At 38.3% G+C, this 21753-nt stretch overlaps 1 protein-coding gene across 1 annotated transcript in view; it reads right to left on the bottom strand.

Moving 5' to 3' along the window:
- Positions 1–893: 893 nt before the first annotated feature.
- The window catches only part of LOC21409441, a 33717-nt gene continuing 12857 nt past the window's right edge, over positions 894–21753 (bottom strand). The window contains exons 4-8 of the mRNA XM_010115162.2: positions 2927–2981; positions 2538–2686; positions 1991–2077; positions 1416–1544; positions 894–1250 (exon numbers count right to left, since the gene is read on the bottom strand). Coding sequence (XP_010113464.2) covers positions 1125–1250; positions 1416–1544; positions 1991–2077; positions 2538–2686; positions 2927–2981 — 546 coding nt within the window. The 3' untranslated portion in view covers positions 894–1124. The remainder of the gene's footprint in view (positions 1251–1415; positions 1545–1990; positions 2078–2537; positions 2687–2926; positions 2982–21753) is intronic.

Here is a 21753-nt window from a genome sequence, read left to right as displayed (position 1 = left end):
TCTGGTCTTTATATTTGTAACAAAATTTAAATAGTAGAGTATAAATATTGCAAAAATTTTAAAATATTACAAGAATAACAAAATTTAATATCATTAAAATAATGACTACAATTAAATAGTATAGAATGTGACATCACTATAATAATGACTGCCATTTTTTGTTATTTTTATAATATTCTAAAAATTTTGCTAAATTTTAACTTAAGGTATAAAATTTTACCACTTAGTGTAATTATCAATAAATTTAAGACATTGTTAAATTCTCTCGGAACTATAGGCCACGTTCCATTTTGATTCTAAACTTTTAAACTGTCCCGGAATTAGTACTTAATTTATCAAATTGTTCCCAATTAGTACTTAAATTTATCAAATTGTCCCCAATTAGTCATCCTTGCATCATTAAAATATCAATAAAAAGAAAAAGCAAGATTTTATTTATTTTTTTTCCATTAAAAATTGTTATTATCAAATTGTCCCCAATTAGTCATCCTTGCATCATTAAAATATCAATAAAAAGAAAAAGCAAGATTTTATTTATTTTTTTTCCATTGAAATTTTAACAATTTTTAGACGAAAGGACTGATTCGTGACAACTTAATAGACCGGGTTCGCTCTAGGACATTTTATAAGTCAAGACTAAACTAGTGGTTAGTAGGAGGGATTAGAAGATTAGGAGACCGATTCAAAATCCTAAATAGGATTCATATGTTGAACCTTCTGTAGTGGGGTATATTGGTTTCATTCTTTGTATTTTAATTCCTTCCTGCGAAACACAACCTTAGTCTTTACGTAGGGACTATAGGTGACTATAGAAAGAGGTACAGAAAACAAAACACCCATCCAACAGAAAAAATCACTGAGAAAAAGTATTAAAACTATAAAAACGGCTATAATCTTGAAGAAGCTAGCTATTCTTTCTTATTTCATATACATTTTCCTTCCATTCTGAAGGATCAACTAGTTAAACAAAAGACTGACAAGTGAATACTGTACATAATATCATTATATATTTCTGGGAGGCGTATACATTAATCAGGTAGCTAAGGATGATCATAATAGGTTAGTACAAAACATACAAAAGTTCCGAAAGAAAACTGGAATAGATTTTGGCCACATTTCTCTACTCACTGGTTTCCCGCAGGTGAACATTCGAACTTGGCGTACTTCTCTTTGCTATTTTTGCCAACGTTCACCAGATACCGCCTAACAGATTTGTGATTCATCTCAAACACAAACGACATTCCACTAATCTGTAACTCAGCATTTACCATACAAGGCTTACATAAGAATACAATAATGAAAAGAATCTAGAATAAGAAAATGTACTACAACATATGAAGAAAACTATAGAATCTACATGGTGCAAAGGGCTTGTGGCAGTAGATTTGAGAATAAAAGATGGAAAATCCGTTTACCTCAATCAAAGTACTTGAGCTAAGACAGAGACGGTGTCCTGCAGCAACTTCTTTGCCATTCAAAAAGATTGAGCTCTTGCCAATATTCTTCAAAAAGAAGGAGCCGTCTTCTTCCATCTTTATAAGAGCCTAGCAAATGGTGAACTAATCATATACATGATCAAATAAAATGCAGTAAACTAACTTAATATGGCTGCAACATCACTAAGCTCCATTTGTTTGTTTCTCAGTGTGTAGTTGATAAATTCAAAATTGGGCTTGCTTAACCCCTAGCCATTAAAATAGCCTTGTAAAAACTGCAATTTTAAAAAATTTCAGCAGGCGGGGGCACAAATCAGAAGACGAATTGTAAAGAAAAAAACATTTTGGGGCAAAAGTTAAAGGCAGTCGCCCGCCACACCCATTCACCAAATCCCCAACCCCCCAGCGTAAGGTGCCTCCGCCCGTGATTACAAAGTGTGATTTCTGTTACTTTCCATAAAAAGCCGTGCGAAACCACAAACGTCTTTCCAACCATCAGTAATGCAAGTATGCAAAGAACTGCATCCAGAAAATGAATAGTCAAAGATGCCAACCTGCCGTCTAGATATTTTGTTTGCACGTCCTTCCTTTCTCAAGTCAATGTCAACTTCATTGTCTTCCGTTGCTCTCCCAAGGATGACCTATATAGTAGAAAGAAGCACTCAGAATAATAGGACACTCTTCATAGAGAGAACCAAATAGAACCAGCGTATACATACTGGCCCAATCATGCAGGGAGAAAATTGCATTCAGTTAATCTTCCCATATCTATGTTAAAAAAATACAAAAATCTGATGATCTTGCAAATACTCCGCGATTTTTTTATTTATTTTTATTTTTTATTTTTTATTTATTATCTTCAATTAGTATCAACTACAACTCAGACTTTTAGAAACAATACATACGAGAACTTAGAAATGCAAAATAAGTAACCACTAATTATTTTCTAGTTTTTTTTTTTTTCATGAAAAGAAAAAAAGAAAAAAAAAACAAAACAAAATAAATCAAGCAACAAGCGGTAAATCCTTTTCTAGTCCTCCATTAATCATACTAATCTGACATCCAATGAGGAAAAAAAAGTCAAAAATTGATGAAATGTACCTCAGTTTCCTTAATATATTGCTTCACATTACGGCCGTACAATATGGCAAATGCCCCTTGAGATGCAATGGCCCTTTGCATGGAAGATCGTGCACACTGTTCTAACCTCACAATGTTCCTCTTCGCATCCTCATGCCAATATTGTGAGGCTACATAACCATCGACAAATCAAAAGAAACTACAGGACTTCTATGTTTCACTGTTTGCATAGAACTTTTTGCTAACATTGATTGGCTAAGTTTTCCTAATGATTGATTCTGCTTTTGCAGAATATCAAGAATTTTATGGTGCTTTAAAATTTTCTTCACATGAGAACAACTAGATGCAGAAAGATTTAGAAACAGATGAAAAGCAATTATTAGATAATTATATGACTTCAGATGAGTTACCTTTTTTACTGAGATATGAATCCTCATAATCCGGACTTAAATCCATCTCAAGCATCTGAAAGAGAGAGAGAGAGAAAACCAGAAATACCACTCAAGATGGTAAAAAAATATAATTTGTCACTCCACTAAAAAATAAAAAATTGCCATTCAATTAATAAAGAGAAATAAAAGGCTATAATGGCACCCAATTATTCAGAATGACATAAATAATAAGCCTGCACAAAACCATGACAAACGATGTACTTTTCTCAAAGGCAAAAAAAAAAAAAAAAAAAAAAACAGAGGGAGGAAGGGAGGGAGAGAGAGAGAGACATTGGTTTATAATATGGGCAGTATTTATAAGTGAGTGGTGCTTTTTATCCAACTTTTTAATACCAACTCATAATTTTTCTACCAGTTAGGGGTGTTCACGGATCAGATTACGTGAATTAGGGGTCAAGCTGCAATCCAATCCGTTTATGCGGATTGAAAAAGTCTCAATTCGTTACCAATCTGTGAGGCTCCCAATCCAATCCGAATTCTGCGGATTGGATTACGTGGATTTGCGGATTGACCTATGTTTTCGATATTCTCATAAAATTAATTACAAAATTAAACACAAACATAACATAACATAAAATTTGAATAGTTCTACAATTCATTACAACACAAAATCTAACATAAAATTAAGGCAAAGTCGAAGTTGAATGCACTGAACTAACAAAGTGGAAGAGAGAATGAGGAGAGGGTGTGGAGGCAGGATTAATTAAGGCTCTATTATGTTCTACTAAAAATTTAAAATGAGTTGGGCATAGGCCTTATATTTGGATCTGGCATATAACATTCGGTCTTTCTCTTTTCCACTGCATACTACATATATAATTAAATATGTAAATACACAATTAAAAGATCTCTTATATATATTATTAAAAGTATAAAAGTTATATATGTAGTTGTTGGATGTTAGTTTAGATTTTAATTTCTAAATTTAAATTAGTTGTAATAAGTTTTGTTATCTTAATAGATTTTCTAGGTTGGTAGTTCCTAAAATAAAGGATGCTGATTTACTCAGAATCCATATATAGATGTAATCGTTATTTTTTGAAGTAAGGGAATAAAAGATAGATGCAGTGTTTTCCGTTTGTTTCCTTCGCTGGCATTTAGTTGAGGGAAACTATGGCAAATATGGCAATGACTGGAGCAAGCAGCGGCAATGGCTCAGAGGTAGCTTCCGATACCTCTTAAGTCAACCGCTACAACTGCTCCCACTGCAGTCTCAAATAATACTTCTCTATAAATCACTTCCCACAAATTAAATGGAAAAATTTCCTTCAGTAGTCTCGTTCATTCCAGATGATGATTCGTGGGAGAGCGAAATTTGGTTTTTTAGATGGAACTACCAAGAAACCAAATGATGATGATCCCTTGTATCAAACTTGGGATGCTCAGAACTCAATGGTGATGGCTTGGTTGATTCCCTCCATGTAAGACAGCATCAGCGACAATTATCTGCTCTATCCGACGGCAAAGGCAATCTGGGATGCTGTGAACCGAGCATATTTCGATCTCGGAAATTCTTCTCAAATGTTCGAACTCAGAAAGTCACGATTTGTGACATGGTATCAGAGCGTTTAGTTCTTTCTTGAAAATTCTGATTCTCTTCATCTTCTTTTCTGGCCAAATTCCTCTTGTTCTATTCATTTGATTCCCCTTATTCCTTATATCATTTCTCTCTTCTCAACCCTTCCAAGCAATCATGTCAGAATCCACCGAAACCAATCTTGTTTTGGATGCTCCTGCAACCGAGAATACTGCTGCCTCAACAGAGATCACTGATGCTGCTACAACCGGTGAGTTACAGAACATTCAGCTGGCGTATTGATTGAACAGAAAGAATTATTTGAAGTGGTCACAAATGGTTCGCATGTTCTTGAAGGGTAGAGAGAAATTGAGCCATTTGTTGGGCACGGGTCCTTCGAAAGAAGATCCTAAATTTGAGGTGTGGGATGAACAAGATTCCATGGTGATGTCATGGTTGTGGAATTTGATGCTTCCAGAGATAAGTGATACCTGTTTGTTTCTTGGTACTGCCAAGGATTTTGGATGCTATTAGACAAACGTATTCTAAGGTCCATGATGCTGCTCAATTCTATGAAATTAAAACGACAATTTCAGCAACCAAACAAGGGAATCGATCTGTCACAAAATACTCGAGTCTCTTGCAAGGTTTATGCCAGGAAATGGATCATTACCGATGCATTCAAATGCGCTGCAGTCAGGATGTTGCAATTCTGAAACGATTCGTAGAAAAGGATCGTATATATGATTTTCTAGCTGGTCTCAATGTTGAGTTCGACGCTGTGAGTGCAGATTTTGGGAAAGGAAGACCAGCCTTCTTCGAATGAGACAATATCGATTATTCAGGCTGAAGAGGGACGAAGAAGTGTCATGCTTGAGACTCAATTGGGAGATGGTTCTGCCCTTGTGACCAAAGCAACAAGAGTGAAAGAATCCAGTTTTCACAATAGGTTGACGGTGCTAGTAAACAGGCAGATCTGTCCAAGCCTTTTAACAGAGACTCTCTTTTTGGCACATACTTGCAAGAAGCATCACCACACAAAAGAGCGGTGCTGGAAACTCAATGGCAGGCCAATAACCGAAGTGCAAGTGACAGAGGACAAGCACACATGGCCAGCACTCCTCCGAGCAATGAAGGAAATTCACAAAGCTCTGGTAAGATCTAGAATAGAACTAGAATAGAACTCACCAACGAAGACAAATTGGACTAAGAAGAAGAATGAATCTTTATTGAATGAAAGAATGAATTACAATACAGTGATTCGAGGTACTGCTAGACCTCCCCTTGCTCAGCTTCGGCCAAGACTTCCCCAGAATCACTCAGACTATTCTCTCCCCTCTCTCAGTTCCCGAACCCCCCTTTTATTAACCCCTGCCTTCTCTAACTAATTCCCTAACCAACTAAAGTCCACAGTAACTAACTAATAACATCCTTTCTAACAAACTACTAACTTCTCTAACCAACTAACAAGTTCCTATCATTACAAATTGGTAAGATCTAGAATAGAACTCACCAACGAAGACAAATTGGACTAAGAAGAAGAATGAATCTTTATTGAATGAAAGAATGAATTACAATACAGTGATTCGAGGTACTGCTAGACCTCCCCTTGCTCAGCCTCGGCCAAGACTTCCCCAAAATCACTCAGACTATTCTCTCCCCTCTCTCAGTTCTTGAACCCTTAATATCCCCTGCCTTTTCTAACTAATTCCCTAACCAACTAAAGTCCACAGTAACTATCTAATAACATCCTTTCTAACAAACTACTAACTTCTCTAATCAACTAACAAGTTCCTATCAAGCTCAATCTCCGAATTCAACAAGGAAGAGATCGAGAAACTGAAGATTTTTTTGGGGTCTCTTGAGAAACTATCATCGGCAGGTACATGTTCACTGGCGTTTTCAAGTATCTCTTCTTCCTCTTGTGTTGCTAATGTCTCCGAAAGAATTTTCCCAACGATGTGGATACTCGATTTCGGAGCCACCGATCACATGACATGTTCTTCCAAACATTTCACTTCCTATACTCCTTGTTCTAGCCATAAAAAGATCACCATAGATGATGGGTCCATCACCACCGTAGCAGGCCAAGGGGACATTTACTTAAGCAATTCTCTTACACTTAAAAATGTCCTTCATGTTCTGTAATACCCACATTTTTTAGTTACTAACTTATTTAAGAAAAATAATACAAGTTAGATCATCTTATATTATTTTGGAGATAAACGTTAATTAGGTGTTAACACCATTCTTTTAAAATAATGTAGGCTGGGATGTTTAGAGGAAATTAAGGAATAGGACTCCATGTGAATTAACACAGCGATGCAAAACCACGTGCGAATCTAACTGCATAGCCTTAGTGCTATGGCTTAAGCAATTTCCAAGTTATGCTCGTAGTTTAGACAACTAAATATATAGTTTCTAAGGGTTGGCGTTTAAACAAGGAGGGCTAAGCATGGAGAAACCACATGGAAATTGAGAAAGTGGCACGTAGTTAAGCTTATTAAGCAAGCCTATGAACATTAATTAGCTGCCACATTGGGCCTAGAAAACAAGTGGCAAATGCTGGAGCTTTCGTAGCTGAGCTATTACATTTGCTGCCCATAATTATATTTAGTTGGTTGTCAGCTCATCTCATAGGAAGCCACAGTGGTAACGTGAGAAGAGATTAATAAGAACTAAATCAGAGAAAAGAAAAGTGAAGGAAAGGAAGAAATGAGAGGAAAAATAGAGAAAAATTTTATTAATCTTCTTAAGCAGTTTGAGGTAAGTAGATTTTTCACTGCATCACTTGAAAAGTAGTATATTTTTAACGAAAGTTTTCAATTTATATACGATATTGTTGATATGTTTCATGAGATTTGTAAAGTATTTCTGAGTATGATGTGAATCTTGTGCTTAGTATGAGCCAACGGAAATATGATGAAGGGCCAAATCCTGGAGGAATAAGAGATTCTTTGACAGGGGTCATATGAAAAAAGTTCTAATAATACAAGATTAATATTTTACAAGAGGGCCCTAAATGTTAAAGAGAAGTATTTGTAAGTAGAAATTATTTATAGTTTACTTACTGAGTTTGCGCTCATATAGTTCTTGTGATGCAAATAAGTGCTAAAATAGAAGTTTCAGTTGACTGAGCAAAAATGGTTAATCATCATCGTTTTCCGAGTATGTTACCTATCTTACCGAGTATGTTATGACCAATAAAGATAAAATTTGGCTTAATCATCATCGTTTAGGTCACCTATCTTGTAATGTGAAGATTTTCAGAGAACCGGAATAGGGTTTTGAGGAAGAATTTAATTCTTATTCTTATCAAAAACGTACTATACAGCCAAGTATATATATACACTTTAAGGGATAACCATAACCGGTTGAATCCCTTAATTCTAGCAGACTAGATAACAAATTCAGTAAGCTACTTATCTAGTAATCAGAAAAATCAGGAAACTAATTAAATCCCTTATAAATAAGGAAACTAACAACTGTACAAACTTAGCCTATTTACATCGGATTTCCACACTCCCCCTCAAGCTGGAGAATGTATATCAATCATTCCCAGCTTGGATAGAAGAATGTCAAATTGAGTTCTTGCAATAGCTTTGGTTAATATGTCGGCCGTTTGCTGTCGCGTGGGGGTGTAGACAACTTTAACGATCCCATCCTCTATCTTTTCCTTGATAAAATGATCTATTCCACATGCTTGGTACGATCATGAAGGACTGGAATTTTCGAAATGCTAATGGCTGCCTGATTATCACACAACAGTTTCATAGGAGTCTTAATTGGAAGTTGTAGTTCCTCTAGGAGTCTTTTTAGCCACATCCCTTCACAAATTCCATGAGCTAGGGTCCTGAACTCAACTTCAGCACTACTCCGTGCAACTACTGATTGCTTTTTACTCCTCCAGCTGACCAAATTTCCCCACACAAAGGAACAATATCCGGAAGTTGATCGTTTATCAGTCAAAGACCTTGCCCAATCTGCATCTAACAGAATCTTTATGCCCCTGTTGATTCCTTTCTTGAAGAGTATACCTTTGTCGGGAGACATCTTTAAGTACCTCAGAATTCTATACACTGCTTATTGATACTCTTCATTCGGACTATTCATGAACTGACTAACTGTATTGACTACAAAACTGATGTCTAGTCTTGTGTGAGACAAGTAGATCAATTTGCCCACTAATCTTTGATATCTTCCTTTTTCTATTGGACCTGAGTCTCCGTTAGTTCCAATTTTGTTGAATGGATCCATGGCATGGGAGTATTTGAAGGTTTGCAGCCAAGCATGCCTGTTTCCTTTAGTAAGTCCAGTGTATATTTCCTCTGCGAGACTGAAATTCCTTTACTAGACCGTGTTACCTCCATTCCAAGAAAGTACCTTAGGACTCCAAGATATTTAATTTTAAATTCTCGACTTAGAACCCCTTTTAGCCAAGTAATCTCTACCTCATTATCTCTTGTGACAATTATGTCATCAATATAGACAATAAGGATTGTGATATTACCATATGGAGTTCTCTTGATGAACAAGTTGTGATCAGATTGTCCTTGCAAATAACCCTGCTTCTGAACTACCTTGGTGACCCTGTCAAACCAAGCTCTTGGAGATTGCTTGAGACCATACAGTGACTTCTGAAGCCTGCAAACGTGCTTGCAATCACTTGGCTTCTTGAGACCGGGTGGGATCTCCATATATACTTCCTCTTTCAGATCTCCATTGAGGAATGCATTTTTAACATCAAATTAGTGCAACTTCTAGTCAAGGTTGACGACTAAAGAAAGTAGAACTCGGATGGTATTCATCTTTGCAACCGGAGCAAAGGTTTCCTGATAGTCAATCCCATAGGTTTCTGTGAAGCCCTTTGCCACAAGTCTTGCCTTATACCTGTCAATGCTCCCATCGGTTTTGTATTTAACATTGAAAACCCACTTACATCCTACAACATGTTTTCCCTCAGAGAGTTGAGTGAGTTCCCACGTGCCATTCTTCTGCAAGGCTCTTAGCTCTTCATTTACTGATTTTCTCCATTCTGGATGTAGTAGTGCCTTTTGAATGTCTCTTGAAATCTAGATATTGTCTAGATTTGTGGTGAAGGCCCTGTAACTCGGAGATAGCTTCTCATATGACACAAAGTATGAGATAGGATGTTGAGTGCACAATATAATCCCTTTCCTTTGAGCAATTGGTTTGCTAAGATCATTAGGCAAGCACGCATCATTAGAAGAGGAATAGGGTTCAGTATTACCTTGTATCACTTCATTTGGAGTTGAACTCGGGTTGTCTGCTTGGCAAGGCGTAGGAGTCTCAAAATGCTCTACTAGTTTAGGGGTCTTCTTACGTCTGGTGTAGACTAGGAGTTCCTTCTCAGCCACAGGTTCAGGAGGGAGATCACTCACGGGTTCTTTCTCAAGTTCTTCTAACATCATACTATCCCAAAACTGATATTCCTCTTGTAGTTTCTCCCCCTGAATAGTGGTTTTGGAATAATATGGGACATTCTCCATGAAAGTAACATCCATAGTGTTATATGTTTTCCTAGTAGATGGGCAATAGCACTTGTAACCCTTTTGATGAGGTGAGTACCCTAGGAACAAACACTTGACAGACTTGGGATCAAGTTTGCTTCGTTGATGAGAAGAAATATGGACGTAGGCTGAACATCCAAACACTTTGAGAGGTATAGTATTCACCACCCTGCTTTGTGGGAAGAGTTTAAGAAGAATTTGGCATGGTGTATTAAATCCCAAGATTCAAGATGGCATCCTATTAATCAGATAGGTGGCAGTTAAAACTGCTTCCCCCCAAAAATGTTTTGGCACATTGCTAGCAAATAGGATAGAACGGGCTACCTCAAGAAGGTGTCGGTTCTCCCTTTCTGCTATTCCATTTTGTTGGGGGTATCTGTACATGAACTTTGATGGATAATGCCATTCTCGAATAGATAGGGTCCTAGGATTGAATTGAAATATTCCCTAGCATTGTTGGTTCTAAACACCTGAACTGAAGCTTGAAACTGGTTTTTAATCATAGAATGAAATGTTCTAAATAAGGGTCCAGTCTCTGATTTTTCTTTCATAAGGAATACCCAAGCAGCGCGAGTGTGATCATCGATAAAGGATACAAACCATCTTGCACTAGTTATATTTGGAATCCGAGATGGTCCCCAAATATCACTGTGTATAACTGAAAAAGGATGAGAGGGTTTGTAACCTTGAAGAGGATAAGTACTACGACAGTGTTTCGAAAATTTACAAACTTCACATTGGAAAAATTTCGGATTTTTATTGATAAATAATGAAGGAAACATCTTTGCCAAATACAAGAAATTTGGATGTCCTAAACGAAAGTGCAATAACCTAATGGAACTGTCTTTATTGGAATCAAAATACATAAGATGGTCCGAATCTTTAACTGTTGAGGCAGTGGAGTGATGAGCCCGAGAGTCAGGATAGGCTTTGTCCCTAATCCAGTAGAGTCCCTAGACTTCCTTAGCATTGCCAATCATCTTCCCCGAACCCAAATCCTGAAATAAACATGAAGTGGGAGAAAACTGAGCAACACATTTAGAATCTTTAGTGAGATTACTAACTGACAGCAAATTGCAAGTTAATTACGGAACCAAAAGAACAGATTGAAGAGTTAACATATCAGAGATGACAACTTTTCCAATTCCTGTTACTAAGGAAAGTGATCCATCAGCAATCCGGATTTTATACTCTTTAAGACAAGGATAACACTCTTGGAATAATGAAGCATCACCAGTCATGTGGTCTGAGGCTCCCGAATCAACAATCCAGCCTGTGAAATCCTCGGTTTTGACATGATGAGTGGCTGAAAAAATACCTTTCTATGTAGTGGATCCTGTGGAGACAGTGGGGGCAAGGTTTGAGTTCTGGTTGAACATCTTCTGTAGCCATTCAATTTGCTCCTTATTGAAGAGACTAGGTTCCAAGTTTGATAGACTTTCCTTGTCTTCGGGGGCAGCAACAAAACTTCGAGCTTCTCTTTCTCGATTCGGCTTCCAATCAATGGGCTTACCATGGATTTTCCAGCAAGCAGGTTTCTTTAGCGTCTTGTTTTCCGGCAGTGATCACACCAGGGCCGAGTCTTCTTCTGCTTTGTGTCATGAGCTGCATAAGTTCCCCTTGCTACAAGGGCTGAGCCTTTTGTTCCTGTAAGTAGTGGCCTTCCAAGCATAAGTTTCTTCTTACTTTCCTCTCTCCTGACTTCCGAGAATTCTCCCCCTTACTTCATCAAGGAATTTATCAAGCCCTAGCAGAAACTTGAAAACTTTCTCCTTTTCTATAATTTTCTTGTACAGGTTTGCATCTCCAGGACATTCCCAAGCCGGACTATCAAACATATCCAATTGTCGCCAAAAACGTGTTAAGACAATTATAGTATTGAGTCACATTTAACTCACCTTGTCTTAGGTCGTGAAGTGCTCCCTTAATCTCAAATAATTCTGCAGTGTTCTCATTGTCTGCGTAGGTCTCTTGAGCCGCCATCCATATTTCATGTGTAGTGTCATAGAACAAAAAATTCTGTCCAATTTCTGCATCCATGGTATTGACTAGCCAAGACATAACCATATTGTTTTCTGCTTTCTAAATTGTGTACTTAGGGTCATTCAGTTTTGGTGAAACAGCCACTCCCGTGAGATAATCATCTTTCCCTTTGCCTGAGATGAACATCATGACAACCCATTGAAGATAATTCTGACCATTCAACTTGTTTTGAGTGATGAGAAGAATTGAGCCCTCTTATCTGCCTCCATTCAAGCAATCCTGACCAGCCGAGGTTCCTGGGGTATTGCTTGTTTCTGATGCCATGAGGTGGATTTAGGGTTTGCAGTGATGATGATAACAGAGAGAAGATTGTGGCTTGAATAAAATAGAGAAAACCCTAAAACCGGATCAGCAACCTTGCTACCATGAAGATTTTCAGAGAACCGGAATAGGGTTTTGAGGAAGAATTTAATTCTTATTCTTATAAAAAACGTACTATACAGCCAAGTATATATATACACTTTAGGGGATAACCATAGCCGGTTGAATCCCTTAATTCTAGCAGACTAGATAACAAAATTAGGAAGCTACTTATCTAGTAATCAGAAAAATTAAGAAACTAATTAAATCCCTTATAAATAAGAAAACTAACCGCTGTACAAACTTAGCCTATTTACACCGGATTTCCACATAATGTTCTTAAGTCGATATTTCCTTCATTATTCAAAGGGTCGGTTGTTGAGTCTTTTCATTGTAATGATTGTGAACTTGCAAAACATAAACGTGTTCCTTTTCCAATATGTAATACAAGAACCCTTATTCCTTTTTCTCTTATTCATAGTGATATTTGGTGCCCCTCTACGGTTCCAAATATTTCTGGTGCTAAGTGGTTTGTATCGTTTATTGATGATTGTACTCGAGTAACGTGGATTTATCTTATGGAAAATAAATCAGATGTCAGTACTGTTTTTCTCAATTTTTACAACATGGTCAAGACTCAATTTGATGTGAGAATTAAGCGGTTTCGTTCTGATAATGCCAAGGACTATTTTAATCAAACTCTCTCCCCTTTTTTTCAAAGAGAAGGGATAATTCATGAATCCTCTTGTGTTAGCACACCTCAACAAAACGGGTTGGTTGAACGAAAAAATGGTCACCTTCTAGATATCACAAGAGCATTACTATTCCACAAAAAACATTCCTAAACAATATTGGGTAGAAGTTGTCTTAACCGCTACCCATCTCATTAATAGACTTCCAACTAGGGTCTTGGATTTCAAGAGACCAATTGATATTCTTACAAATTTTTTTCCCAATTTCCGTGCCTCAAACAATCTTTTTCCTAGAATCTTTGGAAGTGTTGCTTTTGTTCATGTTCATTCTCAAAACAGGGGAAAACTTGATCCACGTGCTCTTCAGTGTGTTTTTGTTGGGTATTCTTCCATGCAAAAAGGATACAAGTGTCTTCATCCACCCACTAGGAAATTTTTTATTTCAGCTAATGTTACTTTTGTTGAAACAGAGTCCTTTCCAACATTCCTATCTTCAGGGGGAGACTGAATGAATATAGAGCAAAGGACCTATTCCTTCTTGATTTTCCTGGTCAATCCATTTCAGCTGTTCCACTTGAAACAGTTCAATCTTCTCCTATCGAAACCAAGTCCATTCCTTTCGAGTTAGCACCAATGTTGAGTCACCCAGGTCATGTGGAATGATGAAGGATAAAGGAAAACAAGAAAATATTCGACCACTGCAGGTTTATTCCAGGAAGCAAATACTTATCCCTCGACCTATGCATGTATAATCTCCTGTTCGAGCAACTGTTCAAACACCTGAAACAGCTTCCAGGCCTACCGAAGACAGCACACACATCATACCACCAAGTGACCTATCTCAACCTGCTAATGAATATGAGCAACCAAATGATCTTAACCTACCAATTGCCCTTGGGAAAGGAACCAGAACTTGCACAAAACATCCTCTATACCTATTCATGACCTACCAAAGCCTATCCCAAAGTCATAAAGCCTTCCTTAGCAATCTCCATACGATACCCATTCCAAGAAACCTATCCGAGGCATTATGAGACAAAAAGTGGGAATCCCAGAGTCATAAAGCCTTCCTTAGCAATCTCCATACGATACCCATTCCAAGAAACCTATCCGAGGCATTATGAGACAAAAAGTGGGAGGATGCTATGAAAGTAGAAATGGAGGCTCTAGAAAAGAACAAAACATGGGAGTTGGTTGAATTGCCGAAAGGGATGAAGTTAGTTGGGTGTAAATGGGTTTTTACCATGAAGTACAAGTCCGACGGTTTCGTAGAAAGATATAAGGTGAGGTTAGTTGCCAAAGGGTATACTCAAACCTATGGCATTGATTACCTTGAAACGTTTGCACCGGTTGCAAAGATGAATAAGGTACGGATTCTGTTATCATTGGTTGCCAATTTTGGGTGGAACCTACAACAGTTTGATGTGAAAAAATGCTTTTCTTCATGGTAATCTAGAAGACGAAATTTACTTGGAGGTCCCTCCTGGTTTTGAATCTAAAGAGGGAATGGTGTGTAAGTTAAAGAAAGCCCTCTATGGACTTAAGCAATCACCGAGAGCCTAGTTCGGAAGATTCGCTAAAGTGATGACTACTCTGGGATATAAGCAAAGCCAAAGAGATCATACTTTGCTTGTAAGACACTCAAAGTGTTGGGAATTGTGTCCTTAAAACATGAGATGTAATAAAAATATTTTATTATTTGATTAATAAAATAGTTTATTCATAATTTATGTGTATGTATTATTGAATACTTTATGAATATCATTGAAAATTTTACGATTATTTATGTAACCTTAAATGTTGTATATAAGTTTTATATACGAGAAGATAATATTTAAGGATAATAATCGAAACGATGTTCGTAATGAATTTAATTAAAGTTTCAGAATCTTTAATTAAAACATTACTAATGCATGTTATTCTCATTAAGAATGGAATGGTGTTGACGTGTAAATTACCTGTAAATAGATGAGGAGAATCAATTTGAAGTCCCTTAAATTGAGGGATTCGGTTAGGCAGTTTCCCGATTTGGGAATGATTTAATTTCCTATTATTTCTCATGTAATCTACTATATAATACCGTGTAATACTAATTTATAATAACATAAAATAAGAATCCTTTTCTGTGACATAGTATCAAAGCCCTAGGCTCATAAGTCTGGGAATTTTTTCTTTTCGCCTTCATTGTCGGAATTTGCTTTGATCTTCAAACGTCATCGTTGGAGATTTTCTGGTCGGCCTTCATTGCCGAGATTTTTCTGATCTACAATCTTTGTCGTGGCCTTCATCGCCGACGCCCCCTGATCAACGGTCGTTGGAATTCGTTGCCCTCTGTTTCATTTTTGCTGTTCATCGTCTTCTCTGGACATTGAGTGTGAGGAATTGTTGCAGATGGTGTGCCGTTTATAAGAGAAAAAGTGAAATCAACTTTTCAAACGACCTGTCGTTTTTTATCGAACAAGGGAAACGACTTTTCGTTTTCTCCTTTTCAAACGACTTTTCGTTTTCTCCTTTTCAAACAACTTTCGTTTTCTCCTTCATTGTTGTCATTCCTCCTTATTCTTTCTTCGCTAATCCATGTTCGGACAACCTTAATTGTTGCAAATTTTCTTCATCATGTCAACCTCGGAAACCACCATTTCTAGCAACCCATCTGAAGAATCCAATTCTGTTCAGAAAATCGGAGAATTGTAGAACATTTGAGCCTCCAACAGACTTAATGGGAAGAACTACCTCAAATCGTCTCAAATTGTTCGCACATACCTAAAGGGCAAGGGGAGACTTAATCACCTGCTTGGAACGGGGCCAGAAACAATGGATCCAGCCTTTGAAGCATGGGATGAGGAAGACTCCATGATTATGTCCTGGCTATGGGATTCCATGGATCCAACGATCAGTGACACATGTATGTTCTTGACTACTGCAAAGCAAATTTGGGATTCTATTCAGCGCACATACTCGAAGGCTCGTGATGATGCTCAAGTGTATGAGATTAAGATCAAAACTGTAGCCACTAAGCAAGGAGACAACTCTGTCACGGAATATGCAAACCTGTTGCAAAATCTGTGGCAAGAATTGGACCACTACCGACTAATAGAGATGAAGTGCCCTAATGATGCTGCCATTTTAAAGAACTTCATTGAAAGAGATCGGACATATAATTTCTTGGCTTGATTGAATCTAGAATTTGATCAGGTTAGAATTCAAATCATTGGCAAGGGGAACACACTGTCTCTAGAAGAGACAATCTCACTGATCCGAGCAGAACAAAGCCGAAGGAGTGTCATGCTTGAACCACCAACCATGCTTGAACCACCAACCATGGACCGGTAAACCCTAGTAGCTAAAACAGATCATCAGGAGAAAGGAAAGGGTGATCCGCCTAAACACCCAGGTAGAGAAAATCAGTGGAAGGAGAACAAGGACAATCTCTAGTGCACCTATTGTAAGAAATCGAGGCACACAAAAGCGATGTGTTGGAAGTTGAATGGTAAGCCACCAAGCCGAGAGTGGGGAAACCGTGGGGTTAGCAGAGGCCTCAAGCACACATGGCAGCCCAAAACTGAGGAAAATTCAACAGGAACCAGGGGGTTCAACAGGGAAGAAATTGAGAAATTGAGAAGCTTGTTGGGGTCGCTTGAGAAGCCTTCAAGAACCTATTCTTTGGCTCTTTCAAGTAAACCTTCATTTCCTTTTTGCAGGTATGCCCCAGAAAAATTTTTTGCAGGAATGCCCCAGAAAAATTCTATGTTAACTCTTGGATAATAGACTCAGGTGCCACATACCATATGACCCCCACATCTCAACTCTTCCACACCTATACTCCATGCCGGAGTAACAGGAAAATTGTAGTGGCCAATGGTTCTTTAGCCACTGTTGCAGGGTCCGAAGATATACATATCACACCTACCCTTATCCTTAAAAATGTCCTCCATGTACCTAAACTGTCGGCCAGCCTTGTTTCCACTCAAAAACTTACCCATGATCTTAAATGATATGCTACTTTTTTCCCTTCCTATTGTGTTTTTCAGGATCAGGGCTCGGGGAGGAGGATTGGACTTGCTAAGTAAAGAAGCGGCCTTTACCATCTTGAATCATCTCAGAGAGTTAGGAGCAATTTGTCTCTGTCTTTTCTCAGTTCCTCAAAGAGGATGTCATTTGGCTGTATCACCTACGCCTAGGTCATCCATCCTTTAGGGTTTTAAAAGTCACGTTTCCTCATTTGTTCAAAGGATTAGATATTTCTGAGTTTCATTGTGATGTTTGTGAATTGGCAAAACTTACTCGTGTATCTTTTCCTATTAGTAATAAAAGAAATTCTCATCCTTTTCATTTGATTCATAGTGACATATAGGGTCCTACTATACCTAATATTTCAGGGGCTCGTTGGTTTGTATCTTTAATTGATGATTGCACTCGGGTTACATGGATCTTTCTTCTGAAACAAAAATCCGATGTTAGCATTGTTATACCTAATTTCCACTCGATGATTCAAAACTAGTTTGGGGTTAAAATAAAAAGCTTTAGGACAGACAATGCTAGAGACTACTTCAATCAGTTTTTGTCACCCTACTTTCAATCACAAGGCATTATTCATGATTCATCATGTGTTAACACACCTCAACAAAATAGGGTAGCTGAGAGGCAAAATGGGCATTTACTCAACACCACCCGAGCTTTACTCTTTCAAGGGAATGTTCCTAAGTCCTATTGGGGAGATGCGGTTCTTACTGCCACATACATGATAAATAGACTTCCCTCACGCGTGTTAGACAACAAGAGTCCCATAGAGATCCTTAATAGTTTCTACCCTCACTTCAGAACCTCAAATGGTCTTACACCTAGGATATTTGGATGCATTGCCTTTGTTCATATCCACAACCAACATAGAGGCAAGCTAGATCCCCGAGCCACCAAATGTGTTTTTCTTGGATACTCATCCACTTGAAAGGGATACAAGTGTTACAACTCTTCATCTAGAAAATTTCACATCTCTGCCGATGTCACCTTCACAGAAAATACACATTTTTTCTCTAAGTCCTCTCTTCAGGGGGAGATTCCAATAATGGAAGATAGTCCTTGTGAGTCATTTGAGCCACTTAAAACCCTTGATCTTCCTCATGTTCCAGCCCGTGTTGTTGAACCCGAGTCCTCTGAGCCAACCACCTCTGAGTCACCCCATTCTGCCACTGAACCCGTGTCATCTCCTGTCCCAGCCAGTGATGAGCCCGTGTCATCTCCTGTCCCAGCCAGTGGTGAGCCCGTGTCATCTCTTGTCCAGAACTGACACAGGTCCAAGAATCCAACTCAGACTCTTGGAATGAAATCACAGTAAGATCTAATCCACCTTTACACACACAATCTGTTAAAACATCCACTGAACCAACGGATGACCTAGACCTTCCTATTGCTATCAGAAAAGGTTTCCGAGAATGTACTAAACAACCAATCTATCCACTATCTCACTATGTCTCTCTTAAGCGTCTGTCACCAACCTACAAAAAGTTCATTGTGAGTTTAAACACCATTGCTATCCCTAATACTGTTTCTGAGGCATTGTCAAAAAAGGAATGGAGGGAGGCTATGAGAGAAGAGATGAGTGCATTAGAAAAGAATAAAACATGGGAGATTGTTGATAGACCAAAAGGTGAAAATGTTGTTGATTGCAAGTGGATTTTCACACTGAAATACAAGGCTGATGGATCCCTCGAGAGATATAAAGCAAGATTGGGGGCCAAGGGATACACTTAGACTTATGGAGTTGATTATCAGGAGACTTTCACTCCAGTCGCAAAAATGAATACTGTGCGAATTCTGCTATCATTGGCGGCTCACTACAATTGGCAGCTACTACAGTATGATGTTAAGAATGCATTTCTTCATGGTGACTTAGATGAAGAAATCTTCATGAATATTCCACTGGGATTTGAGGGAAACACAAGTAACAAAGTACGCAAGCTGAGAAAGGCCCTTTACGGGTTAAAGCAATCTCCTAGAGCATGGTTTGGGAGATTTGCAAAGGTGATGAAGGAGTTTGGGTATGAACAAAGCCAAGGTGACCACACTCTCTTCATTAAGCATTCGGCTGCTGGGGGAGTGACTGCTCTTCTAGTCTATGTGGACGACATCATAGTGATTGGAAATGATGAGAGAGAGAAGCATAAATTGAAGTAGAGATTAGTAAAAGAGTTCGAGATAAGGGAACTGGGTAAACTGAAGTACTTCCTCAGTATTGAGGTGGCATATTCCACACAAGGGATCTTCATATCTCAGCAAAAGTACGTGACTGATTTATTAGTAGAAACATGGAAGATTGGGTGTAAGCCAGTCTCTACTCCAATGGATCCGAGCCATAAGTTGGGAGAAGCTAAAGAAGAACCAGTTTTTGATAAAAGAATGTACCAGAGGTTAATTGGTAGACTCATATACCTTGCTCACACTTGGCCAGACATAACATACTCTATGAGCGTGATCAGTCAATTCATGCATGATCCAAGAGAACCTCATCTTCAAGCTGCTTACAAGGTACTACATTACTTGAAAGGCAATCCAGGGAAAGGAATTTTGTTCAAGAAGAACCATACCCTCACTCTAGAAGCTTACACTGACGCTGACTATGCAGGTTCCCTAGTGGATGGAAGATCAACTACAGTATTGTACTTTTCTTGGAGGCAATCTGGTAACGTGGCGAAGCAAGAAACAAAACGTAGTGGCAAGGTCATCTACATAATCAGAATTCAGGGCTATTGCTCAAGGATTGTGTGAACTACTTTGGCTAAAGATTATTCTAGATGATTTGAGAGTCAAATGGGAAGATCCTATGAAGCTCTATTATGACAACAAGTCAGCCATCAATATTGCTTATAATTCTATACAACATGATAGGATAAAGCATATTGAAATTGATAGACATTTCATCAAAGAAAAATTGGAGGAAGGATTAGTGTGCATGTCCTATGTTCCATCAGAACGTCAATTGGTTGATGTTCTGTTCTAACAAAGGGGTTGAACAGTTCGGTTTTCCATGATCTTGTATTTAAGCTGGGACTGGAAGATATCTGTAGAAAGATAGGATTTTTCTGTTATGTTTTTAAATTTAACTGATTATTAGGATCAGTTCTAGATATTTTTAGGAGTGTAGTTATCAGTTCTTATATTTGTGGGATATTGGTTTGGGGAATAAAGATCAGATCCTAGGGCTGGTCTATTTATTGGTTCACTGCTGTACGTTTTGAATAATAATCAGAAAAATTGTTTCCCCTTAGTCCTGCGTTCATGGTATCAGAGCCTAGGCTCTTTCTTGGGAATTTTTAATGGCTAAAACAGCCATGACACGGGCAAATAACTCCGCGTCCTCAGGAACCACTGATGGCAGTACCTTCACAAATTTTGCCATAACAATACATGGATTAGAGAATCCATCTCTTCAATTAACTGTTCACAAATTGAACAGTAAAAATTATTTAGAATGGGCACAGGCGATTAAAATGATGATTGACGGTAAGGGGAAACTCGGCCCACCTTACTGGAGAAACAAAGAAACCAAAAGATGATGATCCAGCCTTGAAGACATGGAGATCTGAGAACTCTTTGGTGATTTCGTGGCTCGTCAATTCCATGGAATCAGCCATTGGAAAAGTTTTTTTATTTTTACCAATGGCAAAAGCAGTCTGGGAAGCTGTTCGGGAGACATACTCAGATGTGGAGAATTCATCTCAGATCTTTGAATTAAAGACGAAGCTGTGGCTGTCTAAGCAGGGCGATAGAGATGTAATGGAGTATTACAATGAGATGACGGCTTTGTGGCAGGAACTAGACTTGTGTTATGATGAGGAATGGGACTGTGCAAAGGATAGTGTTAGGTATTTGAAGAGAATGGAGAATGATAAGAGTGTATATGTTCTTGGCAGGATTAAACAAGAACATGGATGAAGTTAGAGGCCGTATTCTTGGCAAAAGACCCATGCCATCTCTTCGTGAAGTGTTTTCTGAAGTTCGAAGAGAAGAAAAGTGGAGGAAGACAATGATGGGAGAAGGCAATCAATTAGACACTGAAGCTTCTGCTCTAGCGGCAAGAAACAATTAGTCCATGCAACTTGGTGGACAAAACAGAAAGGGAGAAAAAGTATGGTGTGATCATTGCCATAAACCTCAACATACGAGAGACACATACTGGGAGCTGCATGGAAAGCCACCAAACTGGAAACCAAAATCATTCGGGTAGCCCAACCGTGACTCAAGGGCGTTTTAGGCAGGTACTGAGGAGAAAAGCACACTTGGGGGAACCTCAGAGATTCCTTAGTTCAGTAAGGAACAATTAGAACAACTGTACAAACTTTTACAATCCACACAACTCTCAAACAATGTGTCATCCTCTTGTTCTTTAGCCCAAAAAGGTAATTATCGTCAAGCTCTTGCCTTGAGTGTGTCCCCTATTTCAAGTTGTCCATGGATCATTGACTTGGGTGCAACTGATCACATGAGTGGATGTTCTAAATTGTTTTCTTCCTATAGTCTGTGTGCAGGGAATCAAAAAATTAAAATAGCTTATGGTTCTCTTTCAACCATCGCTGAGAAATGATCAATAGCTATTTCGAAATCCCTTGTTCTCCATAATGTTCTTCATGTTCCTAATCTCTCGCGTAATTTGTTATCCATTAGTAAATTAACGCATGACCTAAAGTGTTGTGCTAAATTCCTCCC

The sequence above is a fragment of the Morus notabilis genome, unplaced genomic scaffold (genome assembly GCF_000414095.1).
Source record: "Morus notabilis unplaced genomic scaffold, ASM41409v2 Scaffold184, whole genome shotgun sequence".
NCBI lineage: Eukaryota > Viridiplantae > Streptophyta > Magnoliopsida > Rosales > Moraceae > Morus > Morus notabilis.
This window is presented reverse-complemented; position numbering and strand designations above follow the sequence as displayed.